The 22520-nt window shown below is 36.2% G+C and overlaps 1 protein-coding gene across 3 annotated transcripts in view; it reads right to left on the reverse strand.

Moving 5' to 3' along the window:
- LOC142337833 (uncharacterized) overlaps positions 1-22520 on the reverse strand; it is a 116631-nt gene that overhangs the window by 13098 nt on the left and 81013 nt on the right. For all 3 annotated transcript variants that reach the window (XM_075387366.1, XM_075387364.1, XM_075387365.1), the window contains 6 exons: positions 18840-18955; positions 17526-17886; positions 17137-17224; positions 9330-9462; positions 1164-1456; positions 110-519 (listed from right to left, as the gene is read on the reverse strand). In XM_075387366.1, coding sequence (XP_075243481.1) covers positions 110-519; positions 1164-1456; positions 9330-9462; positions 17137-17224; positions 17526-17886; positions 18840-18955 — 1401 coding nt within the window. The remainder of the gene's footprint in view (positions 1-109; positions 520-1163; positions 1457-9329; positions 9463-17136; positions 17225-17525; positions 17887-18839; positions 18956-22520) is intronic.

The following is a 22520-nucleotide window of genomic DNA, read 5'->3' on the forward strand; positions in this document are numbered from 1 at the left end:
TTGGTTTTGCTTTAAGAAGGACACGTTCTGTCGACGTATAAGAAGCCTTTTGTTCGATTATTTGCTCAACAATTTTTAGTAAACAGAAGGAAGATTATTCTATAGTTACCTTATCCAATAGCTCAAAGCAGCGATGCAAACTGATGATGCAGTAAACTGTAGGCAAGTCATCGTCGTAAAGCTTAGAGGCACCACTCGTCGAGGTCGAAGACGCCCCCGTAGACACACCTGCTTTCCTCGCTTTAATTGGAGAATTATCCGACCCTCCCGATGATGTCCGAGACAAGCTATCGTCTGGCCAGATCCTCCGGCAGTATCCAAATATCTGGCCTCCTCGTTCATCTGTGAACATGAATGAGTATGTCTCTTCCAATTCGTTTTGCTTCGGAGGCTGATCACCATCGGCGTCCGGGAAGCAGAATTTGGGGACATGGGTGAAGAAAGGACACTGTTTGGGGTCGATCACGTCTTTGTGGGGGTAGGAAGTGATTATGATTGGCTGATATTTCACTCCTCCGCCTGAAATAGAATCATATCCATCCAGCACAGCACAGCGTCGAGAGTGAATGCCAACTCGGACTTGAAAACTGGTTCTGGTATAAATTTACTTAAGGACAAAAGCTAAGCTGAGCATCATTAGCTTTCAAAATTGACCTAACAATTTACTTCAAAAAGCCAATATTTAAATTTCTTTACATTATTTATATTCTGGAAATTTGAACAAGCCAGAGCAACGACAACAAATATTTTTAATTCCGTCTAAAGAGCTCAGAAAAGCAGCTTATAAAAGTTACATAAAAGTTACAGGTGTTTATTCTTTTAGCCAAATTACGCCGAATAAGTAAAGCTTTTAGTCCAAATATATATATATATATATATATACATATATACATATATATATATGTATATATATATATATATATATATATATATATATATATATATATATACATATATATATATATATATATATATATATACATATATACATATATATATACATATATATAATATATATATATATAATATATATATATATATATATATATATATATATATATATATATATATATGTATATATAGGACATGTCAAACTTAATTTTCGTACAACACACTTGTCATTACCGGAGAGTTGAAAAAGAATTTGAGCACACTTAGCTTACCTGTTAGCTTTTGCTTTTTGAGCCCAACATGCAGAGCCATAATCATCAATCGTTCATCTTCGGACAAAACTGTTGATGACCTTTCTCTGCTTGTTGTATCATTTCTACTGCCATTACTACTATTACTGTTAGCACCAGTTGCATTACTACTGTCACTACTGCCACTGTTGGGTTGAGATTTTGCTCCTGTTGATTTTGGGTAGGAGGTGGTTTTAGGTGTGGTTGTTGAGTCTTGGTTGAGAGAGAAGGCACTGTCACGCAGTGTTGAGTTGTTGCTACCTCCTTCATCATCTCTGAAACATTACAAACAAACTAATCAGATAGTCATTGCTGAAATTAGAAAGAGAAACATTGAATTTCTTTATTATTTGCAATAGTAAATAAAAGCCAACAAAGAAACGCATATTGAGAAAAAAACTGAGTAGACCGAATTGCACAAAGCGACTGGCGGGACTCGAGTTATTATTGTAGACTCTTTCAGTCTTGATAAGTGAAAGAACAGAACAGATCTCGCAAAATAAGTAAGTCAAGGACGTAAAAGTCACTCGAAAAGTCAAAAATAAGGTAAACGAAAAACTTCGCATACAAAAGACACTCAAGTATACAATAATTGCTTCAAACTTTGTCCGAGAGAAAATAAGTAGCCGATAGATTGCCGTACAATAGCCGCGAAACATTGTCCAAATCTACTGTCCAAACGTAGTATAAAAAAGACCACTGTGACCAAGGACCAAAAAATTGCTGCTAAAAATTTTGATTTCAAATTTTACCCTCATTTTCAAAACAAATGTCTTTCAACAGAATTTTAGCTAGTTAAGATGACTTATATTTATTTCAAAAAATTTCGATTTCGATTTTAATTATTGAATGCATAGTTATTCTATCGAGAGAGTTGTCTCCTGTGATCAAAATGTTTATCCCACAATTGACCTACCGAAGAGCAGAAAAAGATCAACTTCTATGAACCGCCCTTCACACCAAAAGTAAGTCTCCAAAACAGTTTGCGAATCGCATACTTGGAGACTAGTATGCTGAAAAGCTGTAAAAGAACTGAATGCCACCTGGGCGCTACCTGTTCATCCCGTTTTTGAGGGCGAAAAGTCAAATGGGTCAGACAAAAAATTAGTCAAGCGAAAAATCGCATGAAAAAAGACCCACCGGAATAATATAATTGCTACTAACTTCGTTTGAGAGTAATTAAACAGACAACTTCAAATCATAGCTGGAAGATTGGCAGCAAATATTTGCGACAGCTTTGTAGAGCTGCAGTCTCAAATCGATAAAAAAGATCGAAAAATAAATTCGTTTTATTAATTGCTGGGATGTTATATATTGATTTAAAATTTATTGCTGTATAATAGTTACTCTCAAAGGATCTGAAATCACAGTGACACATACTTAGTTGGGATCTATTCGGTTTTGCCCCCCCCCCCCCGCTTAGTAGGCTTATATTTATTACGCCACCCTGGCGCACGTGCTTTTTTTACATAGTAAGGTGCTATATAACAACATATAATTTGTAACTGGGGGCGTAAAAAACACTGGGGGCGAAACAGAATAGATCCCAGTAAAGAATCGTGACTTTGATATTGAGGAAGTTCATTTTTGAGAGTGGTGTTAGTCACGTGTGATCACAATTTAATCACACAAATTGACAGAAAAACTCGCTAACTAAAAATGAAACTGACCTCACGATCTCACCTTAGTCGAAATCGCATCAATGAACAAAAAGCAGATTTGATGTGATCGTGACGCCATATGGTCGTGAAAACTCTTCACAAGAAAAACATAGCCGGAAAATCCTGACATACAATTCAAATAAATTATTGACTAAACACAACATAGCCGGCAAAATAGCTCGCTTTATTCAACTTACAAACTGAAAGCTAATCAAGTTAACACTTATGTCACCTAGCAAACATGTAACCTGCTGCTCAACAACTTAATAACCGGACTTTAACGTTTTAAGCCTTCTCTTTAACAATTTTGCTCTTGTGACATTGACCGTATTCACTACAATGCGTAATTCAATGCGTGAAAAAACAAAACATAAACCGACAAATGTCGGAAGAATTGCTCTTGAACGACAGGCGAGGCAATTTAATTCAGGGGCTGTAGCCTAGATCAAATTATGGGTGCAAAAAGTTTTTCCCCCGCACCTCTGGATTCGAACCTCTGCCCTCCCGATCCACAGCCACAACTACTAACCACTGCGCTACAGATCACATACCTCACTTATTCTGCAACCGAATTTATATTAGCTTTACTTCAGAGCAATAAAGATCACTCAAAAATGAAGAACGAAAGCGTGAAAAAGTCACTTGAGAAGTCAAAGAATGTTCTAGAAGAAACGCGCAAAACTGTCAAGCGAAAAATTTGCATAAAAAAAAGACCCACACGTTTACAATAATTGCTATGAACTGCGTTCAAGAGCAATTAAAAATCTATTCAGTTGAAACAGCGAGTGAGGTGAATCAGAAATCAAACTTGAAAATCGTGAATTATGCAAAACAAAAAGCGTGATCAAAAGGCAAAGAAAATTTTTTAAAAAGCGCCTAAATAATAGCCTTTGAGAGGCTGACGGCGGATAATGAAAATAGACATACAACGACGTGTGAATGAGTCAAACAGCTTCATAGGAAACACTAGCAAGGAAGCGAACTTTTGCTTAGACACCGGTTTGCTCATTCTACTTATTGAAAACAAATCACACCGCAAAAGCACTCGCTTTTTCGCTCCCCTTCCTGTTTTGGCTTGCTCAAAAACCATCAATCAATTGCCTTCAAAAATCATGAAAATCAGTGAACAGAACTTAAAAAAGACAACGCGCAAATACAAATCGAATTCTTTGTATGGTAAAAATCAAACAAAGGCAAATAATAGCCCCAGCTTTTCCAGATTCGCATTATTTTATTGATTCCCATAACCCCACCTGATAGATTTCGCTGTTTTGAAAGGATTTCACATAGATAAACATACTCCTGTCTCATAATGAGAGGATACAAGAAATGACATCCGATCGAATAGAGAGCAGACCTGGTTAAACGAATAATAAACAAAGCCTGCAAATTTCAGGAAAATATCCGCCGTTGACACCCTGACGCAAAGCAATTTTCTAAAAGTCAAATAATGTTAAAGTTTATTGTATAGTTGAAGAAAGAAACTAAAATTGAACTTGATTCAGATTCTAAATTGAGGTCTATTAAGCTTATTACTAATTACCAGCAAGCAATCGCTCTAATGAACATTTTGGACTTAATGACTGGGCTTTATCGGTTATTCCGTTTGCTCTTTTGACCTTCACTGCATTCCGAAATTCAATGGATGAAATAATTTAAAATTCATTGAGTTGAAAACGTGATCGAAAGGTAAAACGCAAAGAAAGGTGCAGTGCAATTCAAAGAAATGGACCAAATGAAGACAACACTATCAATCACAACCTCTGATAAAAACATAGCCGGCGGATTGCCGGAAAATAGCCACGATAGACACTTGGTGCCTTCCATGAATTGAAACAACTAAAGATATTAGATAGACAGATCGACCACAAGTCCTTTAATAGACCACTAGGCTGTTTGGGTTAGCTTTGGACAGTCATTTTTATGAGACACACAAGCTCTAAGGAGAAATCCCTAATAGGGCTTTTCAAAATTAGGATCTCTTCCGTTTGTGCCCCCTCAGCTTAGTGAGCGCATATTATTTGCACCCCTCAGATGCACGTGCAATATTTTTTACATAATGACTTACTATGTAATGGCACGTGCTCTGTAACTGGGGGCGCATAACGAACTGGGGGCACAAACGAGAAGATCGCAAAATTAATATTAAAAATTAAAAACTCAAGACTCTAATATCACGAATTAGGGTATATATGTTTGCCACTACTTAGATGCACACTATTGACCTTTAACAAGCAAATGTTCATAAAATTCAAAGCTCCATAAGTGAGTTCAGAAGTCATTTTTTTTAGTAAGGTAAGTCATTTGAAAAGGTCAATTCCAAGAACTCAGGGTATAACGAATTAAAAATCGGTCAGCCGAAGTAAAAAGAAATTTAGGAGCGCTATAATAGCCGCCTGGAATTGAGGACGCGGCTATTAAAAACAAATCATGTGAAGACGCCCACGAGAATAAACAAACTAGAATACGTAGCCGGTAGATTGTCAGAAAATAGCCACCGGCGACGCACATCGGGTTTGAAACAGATAAAAATTGACCGACTTTTATATCTAAGTTTCAAAACAGTGCACTTATTTGGCGTGCAGTTTATTAGATTCTAAAGTTATACATAATTCAGCTTCTACTGAAAGCTACTCAGCTTAAAAATAATGGCAGCTAGCAATCGCTCTAACGAAAATTGATAACCTAATGCAATATGACTTAATGACCGGGCTATATCGGTTTATCCCTTTCTTTGACTGTATCCACTACATTGCGTCGTTCAATGCGTGAAAGAATTTAAAATCCATTTAGTTGAAACAGTGAGAGGTAAGTCAGAAGCCAATCTTGAAAATCGTGACTTAATTAAAACGAAAAGCGTGATCAAACGGTAAAGCGAACAAAAAAAACATAACTGGACAAGTCCTGACCTGCAATCCAAAGAATTTTCAATGATCTAACGAAAAATTAGACATAGAATGGACTATGACTGGATTGGAAAAAACAATTAGAAGACAATTCTATTAAAATCGAAAAAAAATAAAAGCGAAAATGCCGCATTGGCTTCGTCAACAGCTAGCAAAGATTTGGTGACCTCAGGGAGCTACCTCTTAATCCCGTTTCTGAATACGAAAGTCAAATGAGTCAGACGAAAAATCGGCCAAGCGAAAAATTGCATAAAAGACAGAGGATTAAAATAATTGCTACCAATTGCTTTTGAGAGCAATTAACAGCGGTTTACTCATAGTGCCTGTTAGATCATTTATGATAAAAAACATTTCAAACATAACTCATTGATAATGAGGATCAGAGATGGCGACATTACGCCACATAGCAGCTGAAGTGCGGTATCAACAAAAAAAGAGAGTGAGGGAGAGATAAAACGTGAACGAGAAAGCGAAAGAAAGGAACCCCAACCGAAAGAGACAGAAGGAGACAGGAATATATTTCATGATTGGATTCGACACTGCAACTTCTAGTTTTCTAACCTTGTTAATAAATAAATAATGTAGAAAAAAAACTGAAAAAAGCAAACTTAAAAAAAGTTTCCAACTTCGCAAAAAATCAAAAACATTCTTTGTCTCGAAAGTTCTGTCAAGTAACCCATCTCCGAGGATTGAAAAATTTCGTTGGCCAGCAATGGTTGTTAAACGCAGAGAAGGACAAAAATTATTAAAATTTGAAAAAAAATTGCATAATTTAACAAAAAATACAAAAAAAAATTCAAGACATTAATAATCTTAAGAACCATTTCCTTGTCTCAAGAGACTATCCAGTATCCCTGTTTTAAGCCTGAAATAGTTTCACTGGTTCCAAGATCCATACGCTTGGAACAAAAATTTGAAAAGTTTAATTCTTATCCAAATATTACAAAAACTGGGGTCATAAAAATTGTTGATCACAATCCCACTAACTCAAGAAACTATTCAACAGCTTATTATCAAACCTTGGAGGACGCTCCAGGGCCTCTTTTGCCGGAAAAAATCAAAAACATGAAAAAACTGCAAATATTTTTAAAATGCTTAAATTATTGATATTAAAATCTTGAAAAACAGTCCATTACATCTATAAACTATGCAGTAACAAATTATCAAACCTTAGAGGAAATTCCATGGTTCTTGAGGCCATAGCAACCTAAAAAATTACAAAAAATTCTAAATTTTTTTAAAAAAAATTGCAAGTTTTATTTTAAAAAATTTGCTAAAACTTGTGATAATAAAAAGTTGAAAATTAATCCATGACCAATTTTCCAGTAACTTATTGTTAATGCTAAAATTCGTGATGTTAAAAACTTGCAAGACACTCCATTCAATCTAGAAACCATTCACAAACCTATCTTCAAACCCTAGAGGAGGTTCCTCGGTTCTTAAGGCTGAAAAAATCTAAAAACAGACAAAAAAATTCAAAAAAGATTGAAAAAAGCAAGTTTTATAAAAAAATTGCTAAAATTTGTGACATTGAAAACTTGAAAACTACTCCATCACCGTAAAAAATTTTTCAGTAATTTATTACCAAACTCCATAGGATGTTTTCTGGCTCCTGGGTCTAGAAAGACCTGAATAAGGAAAAAAAGTCAAAAAATTGCACGTTTTGTCAAAAATGTTGAAACCATTCCAATTCGAGTACAAACAATGCAAAAACCTATGAGCAAACCCTAGAGGAAGTTACTTGACACCTAGGGCTGATAAAAAACAAAAAATGTCAAATTTTCAAAAATCTTGAAAAAAATTGCAAAATAGTATAAATTTGCGTTTTTAGCAAGCGGCTGTTCGTCAGTAGCTAGCTATGGGATGGTGGGGGGCACCGGGGGCTGATTGGAGGCGCAATATTGGGGTGGGGGGTCAACAGTGGGGGTGTCTTCAACCTCCAAGAACCGCCCTTCACACCATAAGCATAAGTCTCCAAAACAGTTTGAGCTGAAACAGAGCTGAAAAGCTCTAAGAGCACTTAATGCCCGCTGGGCGCTACCTGTTTCTCCCGTTTTTGAGGACGAAATGTCAAAAGCGTCAGACGAAAATTCGGTCAAGCGAAAAATCGCATAAAAAAAGACCGACGGGACTAACATAATTGCTACAAACTTCGTTTGAGAGCAATTAAACAGGAAAGTGCCTGAATAGAAGCCGCTGAGAAGCTGACGGAGGCTATTAAACACTCAAAAAATCTTACAACAAATTGTTTCGTTTCACTTTCCATAATGAGGTTAGCGAAGTTATTATGTTCAACACTGTAAAATCTGTCGATGAAAAGAGGTGCCACCAAAATCATTGATAAACGCGACTAAAACTTGAACTCTTTAAAACTACCGCACTATCCATAAATATAAAGCGTCACTTAGAAGAGAACCTTTAGGAGACCACGTAATAAAAGTACAAATTAGGGCAACAATTAAATTTTGAAAAAATCAGACGAGAAATGCTTACAGAACCACAAAAACAACTACTAAAACTCGCGCAAAAATCCTTAATTTTGGAAAGCAATTAATGTCTAAGTCTTCAAAACCCTCCATTTCAACTTGAGAAAGCTATATTAGCTCATTTCGTTTCAATAATGCAGAGAACCATCGTTAATAAGAAGTGACAGAACACCAAAAACAAAGATTTTTTGGAAGCAAGTCGTGTCAAAAGTCGCGAAAACCGTAAGACATTAACAAAATGATCAACACTTGACTCTTATGAGAGCCACATAGATCTGTATAAATCAGATTAAGTGACAGAACATTAAAAGAATGAAAAAGCCAAATAAATCTCTTTTTTTTTGAGAACAAGTAATCTCAAATTCGTTAACACAGTTAGCTTTCAATTCAAATCACTTAATTAATTTAAATATGCCATGGAGAGATATTGAGACTCATCATTATATTCTGCAACTTCAAATTATTATAACACAGGTATAATCTTTAACAACTTATTGTACAAAAAATGAAAAACAGCAAAAACAAGTCAATTTCCGCACGTCAAAAAATCGCACTCAAAAACCGAAGATCAGATTGAATGCCTTTTATCATTTCACTTTTAAAGCAATTTGAAAATATCATGCCAAAAACTACTCGTTTTTTCGCTCCTTTTACTATTCAAGTGTGATTAAAATTACTCCAATGTGACTTTTCGTTGACTAGAAAATGTCGAAAAAAGTGAACAGCGCACCAATAAGCGCACATCTTAACACAGCGCACCAATACAATTCAAAATCTTAGAATTGCAAAAAACAGAGCCGCTATAATATCCCGCAGAGAAGATGGGTGGATATTAAAAATTGATTTGAAAAAAAAAACAATGCTCGGTTAGCGACAAATTTTGCACATCAACTCTTCTTGCTCTCTCTCTCTCTCTCTTAAAATTATGTCTGTTAAAATTATTATACACTCACAATTTTTGCCCTCTGATTCAGCCCCGCGATAAAATCCCAACAGAAAAATAAAGTTCCAAAGCCGTGTACTGAGAGATACGACAAATTCAATATTTGATCACTTGATATTTCCACTAATAATACTTATATAAACAGAACTGACCTGAATGCACTTGAACGACTACGCATATCAACAGTAGAACTAGCAGTAGTTGGATTCTGTGTCTTTGTGACCAATTTCCCATCTGTCTCTGTCGTCAGTCTGTCTAGCTCAACGTGGTCCACTTTCTCCAAGCCTAAAAATCGAATCTCTGGATACGACTGTCCAATTTTACGCAGCCGGCACTCCCTCTCCGGAGAAGTATTGGAGTGGTCAGTTTCGTATTGACTGTCATCCGGCTCCGTGTTTGCACTTTCAATAACTACAGCACCTCGCAGGTTAGATGTTGAGCGATACATGTAAGATAACCTATCTAGAGATTTCTCCCTTCGCGAGTGTCTCTCTGTATTACCGAAAGCAGAAACTTTTCTACTTCTACCCTTCGGTTTAACTTTGGACATTTTAAAGATAACACAAACAGGTTTTCAATTATCGCAATACAACATATTTCGACAACGGATTTATGACAGAGTATTCTTTAAAACAAAATGAACTTTTCGTCTTTTGACAGAAAGAATGAATTCAACTGGGCAGTGGAAACGTCAACAAACAATTTAACATCAGCCAAATTTGTTTTTCATGTGGTTAATTTGTTTATTATACAGCTGGTTTCTTTCCATCAACAAACTTAAAGGAAATGGCAAGTAATTGATGTTTTAAAATGATGCAGTGAATAAAACTTAAATCAGTGAATCAGTGAATGAAACAAAGCAGCATTTCATGATGATTCAAACCTGAACCAAAATCCTTATTAGTTGCAACAATAATAGCCTCTATTCCCCAAGATCTGGGTTCGGTTTTTAAGTTTGGGTTTGTCGTTTAAATTTGGGCTCTTTGTAAAGCTGGATCAATGTTAAGCAAACCTGAAAACTCCAGATTATACAAATTCTTATCAACTACCACCGTTACGCACCTTTAACAAGCTATAGTTTAATTAAGACCTACGTCAGCAGCTATATTCTAATCCCAAGTTTCGTTTCAATCGACCAACCGTCGAATTTCTTGTCAATAATGACGACTTAATCTACACATCACTAGGTATAACGGCTGCTATGTCTTCAATTAAGGTGAAAAACACTGAGATTTAGCCTCATAGGCCACCGTCATTTCCTATAGACCTGAAGATCGAAGTCAAAATCAATTCATTTAGTTTTCCATGATATTGGGTAAATTTTTGTAGTTTTGACATTGGGGTATGTCTTATTAAAGTCCATTTTGAATGATTCATCATATACTTGGAGTTAAATAGTTGAAACAGAGTAAACCCACCTCAACCAGAAATCATTTACGCGAATGATAACAAAACCAGAAACAAATTTCAGCCGAAAACTCCAAAACCATTCAGAAACAGGTTTATAAAACTCCTTTATCTTTATTAAAGACTTCCAAACAAACCACCAGAAATTTGGAAACTATTTAAGAAAACAGTCGTAAAAAGCACTCAATCCTCAAAAGGTTCATTAAACAGCACAACTTAAACGCAACTGATTGAAAACCAACTCAGCGATAAACTTTTATGCCAGAAAAATCTCGAGTAGCAAAATCAGCTAAAAATATTAAAAAAGTAAAAATAAAACAATCGAACTGATTACAAATATAAATTCTGCTTTGCCTTAAAAACCATTTATACTAAATATCTGAGGTTCTTAATTTAAAAATTTTGTACCTCTGACCGGGACAAGAAAAATTGACAATATAATCCAGGATATCATTGTCCATTACAACATAAAATTAAAGGGTCAGTCGCTATGCCCTTATCTAAAAACATAGACGACAGATTGCCGGGAAAAATCCACTATATACCTCCTTCGCTTTAAATTGAATTAAAACAAGCTAACATTAAAAGACAAGTTTAATTGACAGCATGTTAAAATCTAGAAATCTACGGTTTAGACATTGAGTGTGATATTCACATGACAGAAGGAAAAGGCTGAAAGAATAGCTGAACTCAAATCTTAAAGCATCTGAGCACTAAATTAGGAGCTGTTGTTTAAAAAAGAGTATCGAAATTCAATTTTTAAATGTTCTGAAAATTTAAACTTAATCAAGTGATAGCAGAAATCATTTTTTAGTGAAGTAGTCAAAACGTATCACACAATTGACCAAAGAGCGAATGCAAAAAGAATAGTTGATGACGTCACGCACAGAAAGTTAGGATCTCTGCCATTATAGCCCCTCCGCTCATTATGGGATTATTACCAGGCTTGAGGAGGCTATTGTTTATCTGACCAGCTATTAAGCTTGGGGGCAATAACGCGACAGACCCAAAATTTATTTGCAAAGAACTAGAGATCACTGAAAATGATCGCTGGAGACGACGAAATAACACGCATTTCAGAAAAGTTCTTAATTACAACCCAAAGACTTAAACAAACTTAAGACATGACCATCAGCCTCATAAGAAGTTATTATATACCACTATTAATAACTAGAGTGAAAAAAAAAACTCAACCAATTTTGGTGCATTTTTATGTAAATTTGAGAAGTAAACAACCACAAATTCAGCTGATTATAGTTGTGAAGGAGAGAAAAATTGGATCACATAAAACGCAAGAAGTCAAGGGCGTTGAAGTCACGTCACGTACGCAAGTCAATGAGTGTAAAGCAAAAAATTTCCCCTAAAAACGTTTACACATTTACATTAATTTACGATAATTTAGCTCGAGAAATTAAACAGCCATAAATAGTCAAAAGAGAATATACAAAAACACGAGGTACTCCTCTGTTAAGAGAGCATACTTATCAGATATCAGAGCATAGTTATCAGAGCTAGTTAACAGATCATAATTAACAGAGCATAACTTAAACAAACAGGAATGAAAAAAAAAACTAAACATAGCTGGCAGATTCCCAGAAAATGACTGCAATAGCTTCGTAGATCTGCAGTCTCAAAAAACAGTTAAAAAGACAGACTCAAAAAAATTGGTTGTTTCATTGAAGGCTGATATGTTAAATTTTGATTAAAAATCTGTATAAGTTTTTGCTGCAATTATTGGCTGCTCTAAAATAACCTTCATTTAGAGTGACACACAACAATTTGACCGTATCTCGTTGAATTAAAGTAAATAAAAGTCGATTTCAAAGTGAGGAAGTCATTTTTGAGAGAGGTAAGACAAGTGTGACCAAAAATTTAATCACGCCAATGAACAAAAAACTCGCTCCACTAAGAGCGAAAATTGACGTCACACGCGCACTTCAGTTGAAATTGCATGAACGAATGAACAAAAAGCAGATTTGAAGTGGTTGCGACGTCATATAGTCGTAACAAAAATCGCGACGAAATAAGACATAGAAAGGACTATGAATGAATTGCAAAAAAAACAATTCAGAAAAAAATCCGATACAAAAAATCGAAAAAACAGTAAAAATCAAAGTGAAATTGCCGCATGAGAACAAAAAAAACCACTAGCGAGAAAGCGATATTTGGTTCAAACACTGTTTTCTCACTCTACTTTATAAATAGAGCGCAAAAATTTCACACCGCAAAACTACTCGCTTTTTCGCTCTACTTCCCGTTTCGGCGTGACCAAAATCACTACTCCAATTCGACTTCAAAAATCATGAAAATGTGTGAATAGATCTTTAAAAAAAGACAGCGCCCCAATACAATTCAAATTCTTTGAATTGTAAAAAAAAACAAGAGAATGCCAGTAATAGCCCCAGCTATCGCTGTGCGGCTATTAAGCAAAAATCCACTAACGTCGGACAAATTGAATTCAAACTACAGGCGGGGCAGTTAAATTAAGAGGGGATGTAGCCAGGATAAATTTCCATTTCAGGTACACAAAACAGATCTTTTCCGTTTGTGCCCCTCCCCCAGTACGTTATGCACCCCCTAGTAACAGAGCACGTATCATTTCATGGTATATCATTATGTAAAAATATGGCACGTGCGTCTGGGGGGTGCAAATAATATGCGCCCACTAAGCTGGGGGCACAAACGGAAAAGATCCCAAAAAATGTTAGGGAGGGATTTTAGCCCCTCTGGCGTTCCAGACTGTACCATTAACAACTGTTATCAGTCCCCTGTGACTCCCTACCTTAAAATCGCTTTTGTTTCAGCAAGACTAAATTTTTGGATAGAAATCTAGATTACTCAAAAATTATGATTCCAAAAGCAAAAATATAATTCAAGAAGTGAAATTGAAAAATGTTCCAGAAATCAAAAGAAAACGTTCGAACGAATATTTTGTATAAAAAACACTAGCTTACAAACTACGTCAGTAGCTAGTCACGGGAGGGGGGTGCACCGGGGCAGGGGCAACACTGGTGTGGGGTCAACAGTGGGGGTGTCGGCAACATTGGGGGGGGGGGGGTTTAAGAACCGCCCTTCACACCATAAGTCTCCAAAACCGTTCCTGTGAATCGCATACTTGGAGACCAGTGAGCTGAAAGAATCTAAGAGCACTTAAAGCCCCCTGTGCGCTACCCGTTTTTGAGGACGAAAAGTCAAATGGATCAGACAAAAATCGGTCAAGCGAAAAATCGCATAAGACCGACAAGAGTAATATAATTGCTACAAACTTTATTTGAGAGCAATTAAAAACCAATGTCACCGCAATGTAGCCACGTTCATAGTGTGATGCAGTCAACTGCACTATAATCAAAATTCAGGCTGCTTTTCCATTCGTCAAATGTCTTATAAAAAGATTCCGACAAACAAAAGAACAATTGTTCTTCTCGAACGACAGGCGGAGCAATTTAATTGAGTGGAGCGAGTTTACTATAATTGCATCAAACTTCGTACGAAAGCAGTGGTAAATTGACTACGGAAACCATCGAAAATTTATGCTACAGATGGTATATGAGGTCTCACATACAATTCAGCTACCTTAGCGGAAAAAATCAGTGAATAAATGCAATTTTGGGCCTCCGAAGCCTAATTCAAATCATCGCAAGAGAAATTGATGGAAATGGCGGGGAGACAAAGAAGTTAAAACATAGCTGGCAGATTGTCAGAAAATAGCCGCAATAGATTCGTAGATCGGCAGTCTAAAAAACAGTAAAAAAGACAGACCAAAAAATTTCGTCTTTTCATTGAAAGCTGATCTGTTATAATTTGATTAAAAATCTGCATAAGTTATTGCTGCCTCTATTAGCTGATCTCAAATAACCTTCATTTAGAGTGACACACACCCATTTGACCTTATCTCTTTGAATTAAAGTAAATAAAAGTCAATTTCAAAGTGAGGAAGTCATTTTTGAGAGTGAGGTAAGTCAAGTGTGACCAAAAATTTAATCACGCACATGAACAAAAAAACTCGCTCCACTAAGAGCCAAAAATGACGTCACACATGCAATTCAGTTGAAATTGCATGAACGAATGAACAAAAAGTGGCTGTGACGTCATATGGTCGTAACAAAAATCATGACGACGAAATAAAAAAACATAGCAGGACAAGTCCTGACGTACAATTCAAAGAACTTTCATTGACTAAACAAAAACTAGGCCTAGAAGGAGCTATTAATGGATTGGGAAAACCATTTAGAAAAAAACCTGATCCAAAAAAATCGAAAAAACAGTAAAAATCGAAGTGAAATTGCCGCATGTGAACAAAAAACCACTAGCGAGAAAGCGAATTTTTGTTCAAACACCATTTTCTCACTCTAATTTAAAATTAGAGCGAAAAAAATTCACACCGCAAAACCACTCGCTTTTTCGCTCCACTTCCTGTTTCGGCGTGACCAAAATCACTGCTCCAATTTGACTTCAAAAATCGTGAAAATGTGTGAACAGATCTTAAAAAAAAAAACACAGCCGGAAGAATTCCGGAAACGACTCGAAGTGAAAATCCATTTAAACGCCATCCAACTACTCATCAAACAAAACGTGCCTTCACTAATTTATGATTATCTTGAAACAATGTCATGAAACGAAAAAGTAAAAACAATAAACTGTTGAAATATAAAAAATCTGATCAAATTTTGTTATAAATTGAGATCTCGAAAAACTATCTCTGCCAAAATAACTTCATCAAAACAACTAGTACTTACAAAAACCACTGATGTGAAATTCGAAAAATTACTTTAGGCTAAATTATGAAAAAAAGCTCCTATAAACAACTTTCACTGAAAAACTGGAAAAAGTTACTAAATTTTTTAGTATTTCAAACAACATATAAATCCAAAGAAAAATTCTCTTCAGCCAATAGGGTATCCAGATGCTCGAAAAACAATAGGCAAGTCATATTAGGCAAAGAAACTAGCTAAAAACAGAAAAACGAAAAACTGCAAAAAATTAAGAGAAATAGTTCCAATTTTCGCCATTTTTTGTCATATTTCTCAACAAAAAATGATTCTTACCCACAAAACTGTAACCGATTGCCATCATAATATTGCTCAAGTAAAAGGGTTTTCTTCAATGCCCTTTTGAGCCAGTAAAACAAAATAATCGTCAAAAAAACGCAAAAATTAGCCCGAAAATCAGCAAAATACATTAAAAACCTCCGAATTATCATAAAATTCATATGCATTTCCAGAAACCTTCAAACCACTACCAAAACCAGCCTAAAATTAAAACAAAATTATAACCAAACCTCTTAACGAAAATAAATGAAAAAAACTGCTTTAAAATGCCGCAGGTGAACAAAAAAATTTCGCTCGCTTAGAGAAAATTTTTTCACACATCAATTTCTCGCTCTCTCAAAAACAGCGGTATGAACAAAAACCACTCTCTTTTCGCTCCGCTCTTCACTTTTGTTCAGCACCAAAATCACTCCAAACTTTTTCACGCGTTTCATTTCCCGCTTCAAAAATCACTCCAATAAAATTGATTAAAAAAAAAGGACTTCTCCAATACTCCTCTTCGAGTCGTAAAAGACAGCGCCCCAATACAATTCAAATTCTTTGAATTGTAAAAAACCAAGAGAAGGCCAATAATAGCCCCAGCTATCGCTGTGCGGCTATTAACAAATTACGCTCAAACGTTGAGGGGCTTAGATTGTAAATTGTTGACCTTAGTAGGCCGAATTTGCAGAAGCTAGAAGACAAAAGAACATACTGTAGCAAAACTCAAAAATACGGAAAACATTCGAAAAGCCAAATCGGTCAAGCAAATATCTGCCTTGGAAAACACAGCAAACAGTATAAGCGCTGCACAAATTCTGTGTGCAACAGATAAAGTAATGATCTAATATATCTTGAAGTGTTTATACATTGGGGTGAAACTACTTTCCGCGCCCCTCTACTAGATAATTTTGTAGTAGAAAACTTTTAACACGTGGTGAAAATTCAGAATGAGACGGGGTCGGGTAACTTGGGAAATCAAAAGTACACCCCGGGTAGAAAAATTCATACAAAAATCGAAACGCCTAGGTTATGTAGACTTGCAGGACAGGACCCAGAAAAGTTCCGAAACAATTTTTGAAAGCAATTGAAAACCGTTCAGCGCAGTAAACAATAAAAGCAAAGCATTTTCCATCACCCTATACAACAGCAGACTTGAGCTAACCTTTCCGGTAAATATAAATTAGAGAAACTAAAATAGTCGTTGCAATAGACATCGATTAATTTTTCTTCAAATCTTATTTAATTTTGCAACGCACTGTACGAACCATTTCGAGTAAACGATTGAGTTCTTTCAAAATTGCTGACTATTCGTAGCTTTCTTTTTCGCAATTAGAGCATGATAATTTATAATCGATAACATTATGCCTGTATAATGCATATAGAAATGTACTGACTATTCTATCACTTTTTGGGCTATACAAACTGCTATCATTGCAATCATTAAAACAAAAAATGTTCACGGCGAAAAGATAGTGCTACGATTACTCAATTTTTCAAAATATGTAAATTAATTCATCTTAACCTTCACTTGAAGTTTCATTGGCGGAGTCGCAATTCAGTTCTTCCAAACTCTTGGCAGTCCCAAAAATTCCGTAGATTTTGTCTCTGACCTGAAGCAGAAAGTCTCGGTACTCAATTCTCTCTAACGCTTGTTAAGAGTTCGTATCGAAAGGCTTCGATTTTCGTAAAGCATATGACAAAAAAGAAATGTTTCATTTCATCCCTCTTTAAATTGTCTAATGGCTTCTAAATTTCAAAAGATCAGTCTTCAAATTATTAAACGTCTGCACTAAAAACATATACCATGTCTTCCCATTATACCCGCCCCCTAGCTTAGTAATCATATGACGTATAGCCCCCCACATCATGATATACCTGATTGTGGCTGAAATTTTGACCCCATGTACTTACTCTTTCGTCAAGTAACGGACACAATCTCTCAACAGACGTTGACACATCAGAAGTCAAACTTTCAACATCGCCAATTCCATCACTCAGGACCTCCGAGCCAGCTCGCAGATCCTCAGAACCTCTCTTCGCCATCAAACCCGGACCCACAAAAGTACTGGATGATGCCACCGCGGACCCAACCCTCTCTTGTCTCTGATTGGCCAATGAGCGTCTTAGAGGGCGATTGGAGATTGTTTTTGGTAGTAGAGGTCGGAATGCGTGCGGGATGTTGATGGGGTTGCTTATGAAACTGGTTCGGGTGACTGAGGTTGAGGGGGTCATACCCCTCGGGTTGGAACTGTTTGATAATTCGTCCAGTGATCTAATAAACAACAACAATCTTTACTTTCGCCAGAGTTATTTTGGATCTTTTCCGTTTGTGGTTCCCTAATCCCCCCCGGTACGTTATGAACCCCCCGTTACCGAGCACGTGCCATCACATCGTAAATCATTATGTAAAAATTTAGTACGCGCGTCTGGGGGTTCACATAATATGCACCCACTATTCTTGGGAGGCGGGTGAACAAACGGTAAAGATGCGTGATTTTTTAATTTTATATTACTTTGAGATTTGTGATTAAACTAAGATTGCTTTATCAAGTAGCACATTCTAGTGATATATTAAGAGTTTCATTCTGTTGAATCATTTCACCGATTGAGAACGCATTTTCGTAGCTAATTCGTAATTAAACAACGTAACAATTGCATTCGGGTCTTTTCAAAAAGATGATCAATACCATAGTTATTTCTCAAATATGCTGAAAAGGCTCAATTCTTTTGAAAATTCACCAGTTATTCAGCTACCAAAAAATTATACACCAAATGTTCTTAAGATAGAAAAATTTCGAAGTTTACGAGAACCCTCTATCGCCAATGGGATACAAAATTACTCAAGGTTGACAATAAAGCTTAAATTTGTCCTATTTGTCTCAGTTCTCCTATTATGATAGTTAAAATCTGAAAGCGTGTAATCAAAAGAATTGTCCCGGGTAAAAGAAATATCTGCAAGAGGCATACATATAGTTACGCACGCGCACGTTATAAAAAGCCGGAAATTCGCAGTCCCAGAGGTTGTTACATACATTGCCAGAATTGGATTTCATCGATTTTCGTCAATTTAAAAACGCTCAAGTTGCGTGTTTTAAGAAAGGTTCCGTGACTCGACCAAAGTAACCAAGAAATTTTGACTTAACATCTCAAACAGTTAAGCTGTTCTCAAAAACGTCAAAGTTCTCAGTGACTCCAAGCAGAGTCAAGTAACCTATACAACATTACCTGTGGAGACGTTTGATCCTTTTCTTGAGTCTAATCAGTTCCCGTTTCTCCAAGTTAGTTCCTGGCTTCTGTTCTCTACAAGATATGGATCGACCCACATTTGTACACTTTTGGACCTGAAACAACAACAGCGTCAGCAATAAGCAACCCTGTCACACTTAACAGTATCATATAATGTCTTCTAAGAAGCTTCAATGAATTATACGCTAAGAGACTAGCAGAACTCTAAGAGCTGCTCAGCAACTTTATGCCCTCTAGGATTCGACTGTTTATCCCGTTTTGAGGACCCAAAGTTGAAAGCGTGAGAAGAAAACTCAGTCCGTAAAAAATCGCATAAAAAAGACTGCAGGACAAATAGAATTGTTATAAACTTCGTTTGAGAGCAATTAAAAAACAGACCCGGCAGATTGCCGGAAAATAGCCGCCGTTGATTCCCATAACCTAGTCGCAGGAGTTCCCCCTCTCGGCAAGTGGTGAAACTTGTACAGGTGTTTGCCGCTCACAGTAGTTCGCGCTGACTGATTTGTGGTCACTGACTGATCATTAGTTACAACGTCTAACTTAACTTTATGACAAAAAGTAACAAAAACAAGGCAATAAATGACTTTTTGTTACAACACCAATGTTGACTTTGTTATAAACTTCGTTTGAGAGCAATTAAAAAACAGACCCTGCAGATTGCCGGAAAATAGCCGCCGTTGATTCCCATAACCAAGATTGGGATTAAACGAAGAGAAAAACTAGTGAAAAAAATGATTTTTGTAACAAAAAATTTCTAAGTACGAACTATTTCGAATTCATTTTGAAGCTGAATGTACTCCTGTTTTGAGGTGAGACCACACAGGGGCTAGAATCAATACCAATAAGCATTAGAAATAGTAACTAAGAACAAAGTTCGAGTAAGGGGGTTCTAAAATTGGGCTTTCTGAGTTTATCCGGTTTTTATTTCTGATTTCGCTTTTTGATACTGATTCTGTTCATTTTGAATTGCTTTGCTGAGCAACTGCGGTCTAAAAACACTTTTAGCAGAATGGGAGAAGAGTGAAACTAGCCTAGAGATGTCAAAAAGATTTCACGCAAAATGCTGAACAAGCTGTGAACTAAGGTAAAGAGAAAAAATTTTATTCGACTTGTCCTACTATTTTATTAGAAGGACAAGTCCTGACGTACAATTCAGAACTTCTCATAGACTAAATAAAACACAAGACATAGAACGGACTATGGGTAAATTGGGAAAACCATTTCCAAAAAAAATCAGACAAAAAAATTTCGAAAAACAGAAATTCACAGAAATTCAATGTCAAAATGCCGCATGTGAACAAAAACCACCAGCGAGAAATGGAAATCTGGTTAAAACAAAAAACTAGGCCTAGAATTTACTGAATGGATTGGGAAAACCATTTAGAAAAAAAATCCGATCAAAATAAAAAAAATAAGTGAAAATTAAAGTGAAATTGCCGCATGTGAACAAAAAAACCACTACCAAGAAAGCGAATTTTTGTTCAAACACCGTTTTCTCGCTCAACTTTAAAATCAGAGCAAAAAAATTCACGTCGCAAAACCACTCGCTTTTTCGCTCCATTTCCTGTTGCGGCGTGACCAAAATCACTAGCCCAATTTGACTTCAAAAATCATGTAAATGCTTGAACAGATCTTAAGACAGCGCCCCAATACAAGTCGAATTCTTTGAATTGTAAAAAACCAAGAGAAGGCCATTAATAGCCCCAGCCATCGCTGTGCTGCTATTAAAAAAACCACTAGCGAGAAAGCGAATTTTTGTTCAAACACCGTTTTCTCACTCTACTTTAAGATGGGTGAAAAAATTTCACGCCACAAAACCGTTCGCTTTTTCGCTCCACTCCCTGTTTCGGCGTGACCAACATCACTACTCCAATTTGACTTCAAAAATCATGAAAATATCAACCGATATGTGTGAAAAAAAGACAGCGCCCCAATAGAATTCAAATTCTTTGAATTGTAAAAAAAATTAGGAGCGCTATAATAGTCTGCTGAGAAGCTGAGGCGGCTATTAACTAGGGAATTCATGGTACGATCTGTATCCATTTAGACACCTAACAGGATCCAATGGCAAAATTGTTAGCAGGCCCTGTTTTCAATAGTGGAATAAATTCGCTATCAAAGATGCCCAAGCGGTCAAAAAACGGACTACTCACTTTAATTGGAGTTGTATAATTTAACTGCAGTAAAAATTGATTCAGCCGAAGTATTTGACAGTAAATTCCTAGCAATGATGACACGTATTTTTCTGAGTACGATCATATATATCACAACGAGTTTAATCCAACAATTTAAAAAATCTTATTTTTGGCATCAATTCTATTCCCCCCTTAGTGGGGGGACCTTTATAGCTTTTCAAAATCACTGGGGGAGGGGGGGCAGAACAGATTCAATTTTTGATATTTTATGACTAAAAATTGTTTCCTGGAGTTATTTATTTGTGAAATTCCCCAGCACAATAAAGATCACTTTCTACGAGTTGGCTGGTTTTGAAACGCCGAAAAGACCCTGGAAAGAAACACTGTTTCTATCTGCCAAAAATTTAAGATAAAGACAGTAAAAGGCTTATACTTATCGCTTACTTTAAAAACTCAGCATACGTTTTGCGAATTAAAATTTTCAGTTTTCATGAAAAAGAGGTACTTAATGTTGCGCATATTGATACAGAACAATCTTTTACTATTCTCAGCTGATTGCTTCCTCAAAAAATCTACCTACTTACTAAAAGAAAGCAGATTAAGGGTTTTCTCCTGGAAAAGTTAAAATATCAAAAAACGTAGTTTCAATACATCGTTTCATTGAGCCTACCAATTTCCTCTAACTTTTAACCAGTTGGGTGGAAAAATCTAACTGCGCAAAAAGTAGGGAGAGTTTTCAAAGCAATATTTGTAGACTTGGAGGAGAGTATTTGGGTTTACGGGTGGAATGAGGAGTGTAGTCGGACGGAAGTGCAGGGGGAATGTGCGAGGGTTGCAGGGTTAAAGGGTGAGGGGTCAAATTCTAAGAACCACCCTTCATATCAAGAATTTTTAAACTGCTCCGGTGAATCGCATAATTGGAGACTAAAGAGTTGTAAGGCTCTAAGAGAAATTAAGGCACTCAGGGCTTACGTATTTATCCCGTTTTGATGACGAAAGGGGTGAGACGAGAAATCGGTCAAGCAAATATAAAAAGATCGCAGCACATATATGATGTCGACATTTTGTTCGAGAGCAACTAAACAGCCTTTATTATATAGGAGTCCTTAATTGACCTTTAATTGGTTTAGATTAACCTTAAAGCAGCGGTTAAAGAAAATCACTACTAATGAGTCCAAAAAATGACGACCCGCACAAAGACAGCTGAATAATGGCATAGATAAGTTCAGAGCTAAGTTTGTCCTCCACAAAAAATAATCGAATGTTTGACAAATATTAAAGCGTGTCATGGTGCATCAATGTGGTTATTTGTATGTCAACGTTTTCCCCCTTTCACTCCATTTCATGTTTTATTTTATTTTTCTGAGATCACCGATTATTGCACCTTCATCGGACATTCTATATAAAATTCTGGTCATGCAGAATAGAAGAAATAGGCAAGATCATATAGACAAAACCTTATCAACAAGCCCCATCAAAATCAATTATGTGAACATCGACTTAAATCAAGCTTATGCCAAATGCG

Source organism: Convolutriloba macropyga, chromosome 4, assembly GCF_964194025.1.
Source record: "Convolutriloba macropyga chromosome 4, txConMacr16.3, whole genome shotgun sequence".
NCBI lineage: Eukaryota > Metazoa > Xenacoelomorpha > Acoela > Convolutidae > Convolutriloba > Convolutriloba macropyga.